The sequence below is a fragment of the Staurois parvus genome, unplaced genomic scaffold (genome assembly GCF_062004578.1).
Source record: "Staurois parvus isolate SC_StPar_1 unplaced genomic scaffold, SC_StPar_1.0 ptg000508l, whole genome shotgun sequence".
NCBI lineage: Eukaryota > Metazoa > Chordata > Amphibia > Anura > Ranidae > Staurois > Staurois parvus.
This window is the reverse complement of record NW_028318304.1, coordinates 1,861,271-1,863,997: the sequence shown is the minus strand read 5'-3', so window position 1 is coordinate 1,863,997 and position 2,727 is coordinate 1,861,271. Positions and strand designations below refer to the sequence as shown.

At 37.9% G+C, this 2,727-nt stretch overlaps 1 protein-coding gene across 1 annotated transcript; it reads left to right on the top strand.

The window, feature by feature from the left end:
- The first annotated feature begins 342 nt into the window (after positions 1-342).
- Positions 343-1,230, top strand: LOC149451912 (protein ZBED8L-like). The gene has a single exon (XM_089689989.1). It carries the CDS (start codon positions 343-345, stop codon positions 1,228-1,230), a length of 888 nt encoding a protein of 295 aa, XP_089546115.1.
- Positions 1,231-2,727: the final 1,497 nt, after the last annotated feature.

Here is a 2,727-nt window from a genome sequence, read left to right as displayed (position 1 = left end):
AGTGGACATGCTCAACTCTTGGCCAATGTGCGTTTTGTGGATGGTGATGCAATTAGAGAAAACTTCTTTTTTTGCAAGGCATTGCCAGAAAAAACAACAGGAGAAGAAATTTTTCAGGTCACATCAGAATACCTTGAACATGGAGGACTTAAGTGGGAAAACTGCACAAGTGTCTGCACCGATGGAGCTGCAACCATGGTCGGGCGCACCAAAGGCTTTGTAAGCAGAGTGAAGGAAAGAAATCCAGATGTGATTGTTACGCATTGTTTTTAAAACCGTGAGGCCCTCGTAGCCAAGACTTTACCAGCAGACCTAGTTCCTGTGTTGGATGATGTTGTGCGCATGGTAAACTTTGTAAAGTCACGACCCGTGAAAAGTCGCATGTTTGCAGCTTTGTGTGAGGAGATGGGAGCGAAGCATAAAACCTTGCTGTTTCATACGGAGGTCCGGTGGTTGTCGCGTGGCAAGGTCTTGGTTCGTGTGTATGAGCTGCGGGAGGAACTTAAAGTGTTTCTGACAAATGAGAGGTCAGATTACGCAAAGCTGCTTGCAAGTGATAAGTGGTGTGCAAGGCTGGCATACCTGGCAGATATTTTTCATCATCTGAATGAGCTGAACACACGAATGCAAGGCCGAAATGAAAATCTGCTTACAAGTACAGATAAAATAAATGGATTCCGTTCAAAGGTGCAACTCTGGCATCAACACGTGGAAAGTGGCAATCTTGAAATGTTCACACTCACCAAGCAATGGCAAGGTGTTCACACTGCTGCACTGGGTGAGATAATAGTTAAACATTTAAAAACTCTCGAGGAGAAGTTGTCATTTTATTTCTCTTCAGTCTCCATTGAATGCCTTGACTGGGTTAGGGACCCTTATAGCTCAGCATCAGTTGGTGGAAAGGACATGACTTTACAGGAGCAGGAGGAACTAACTGAACTGAGACAAAATTGTGGTTTCAAGCTAAGATTTGCTGATCTACCTTTGGGCAGTTTTTGGTTGGATACTGCCAAGGAGTTCCCCGTTCTGGCAAACAAAGCTATTTTGACATTGCTCCCATTTTCCACTACATATCTGTGTGAGATGAGCTTTTCAAGCCTGATTGCTATAAAAACTAAAGACAGAGAGAGACTGAGAGCTGTTGACGAAGAGCTACGTGTGTGTCTTTCTTCGATTTCTGCCAGAATATCAGCTTTGTGTTCAGCCAAACAGGCCCAGGTTTCGCACTGAGTAAGTAAACAGAAATATGAACAATTATAAAATACTTTATTATTTCATAATAAAGTAATTATAAAATAATTTCTTTGTGTTTGATTCCTATTCAAGAGAATTACTTTATATATAGTCAATATAGACACAGAGGTAAATTTTTTTAACATTTTCTAATGGTGGTGTGCCTCGTGATTTTTTTTCATGAAAAAAGTGTGCCTTTGCACAAAAAAGGTTGAAAAACACTGATCTAGGGCTTGCTCACACCAGAATGCGGGTTTCCTAGGGTTTCCTGCAGCAACAGCTACTTGTTGTCTATTAAAAATAATCAAGATTCCACTTGGTTGCTGTGAACAACAAGAACATTTAGTGTTATTCCACTTTTTATATATATTACCCCCTATGTCTCTTACATTCCTCAGAGCTGAGAACATCTAAAAAGTTTTCACTTCATCTTTTATGAAATACCAAGTTGAATCTTTTGACTATGCTAAAATATATATTTTGATGTACTAGAGAGACTTTTCTTAAGGAGCTTATTTGCACACACAACTGGAAAAAAGCAGTCAACTAGGCTTTATCTTTTATTTTCTTGGAAAATTGATCATTATGGATTTGTTTTCTACATTTGTGAAATTTCCTATTTTATCCCCAAATATGATTAGTGAGAAAAAATAGACACAATATTGGGGAGGTGTTACAATTCCAATTACATTTTATCTTCTCTCCCATTACAGGAAAAAGACAGAAAAATGCAAAGCTATACAAGGACTAATTTAATTTTAGCAAATTAACACCATCCATTTAAAACTACAGTTTCAATTTAATTTAACAAAATGTTTTACAATAGCCAATTTTCTTTTAATTTAAAGAAAGGTGATTGTCTCAAAAAGTTTTCAGCATACAAATGCTAGGGATGGGTTAATGGCAAGGTGAGAATATGATTGACAGAAACTGCCCAAGGAGATTTAAAGGTAGGCATGTCTTTACCTGGCTGCAAAGGACACAAACATGTTATTATCACCATTACAAACTATTATTCATCTTAAAATGACAGGACTTTTCACTTTCTCACTTGAAGTTTCACTTCTTAGACTGTGATAGCTGTAGGTAAGTAGAAATGAGACCTTTGAGGGAAAATTGGAGCCACTGAGACTAGCAGGCTGGGGTAGAGAAGCCGCTTTGTTGACAGCTGTCCATTAACAAAAGCAGAGATTAAGAAGAAATTAGCTCTACTTTGGTTTCAGAAGATATTGTTATCCCTGTAATTTGCTACTGTGCTATTTACGATATTCCCCGTGCTCTGCAATGTTTTGTATCATATTAACACAAGGGAACTGCAGGCAGTATACGCCGTCTTTACATATTTGGAATGCTACACTGTGGAAATAAAGAATGTAGATGATCACATGACACAAATTTATTATGCTAGTGCACATTTATTAATGGAGACTTTTTTGCACATTTTTTAATGTAGACCTCCAGGCCAAACACAAAATGTAGTTTTAAAAATCTAAA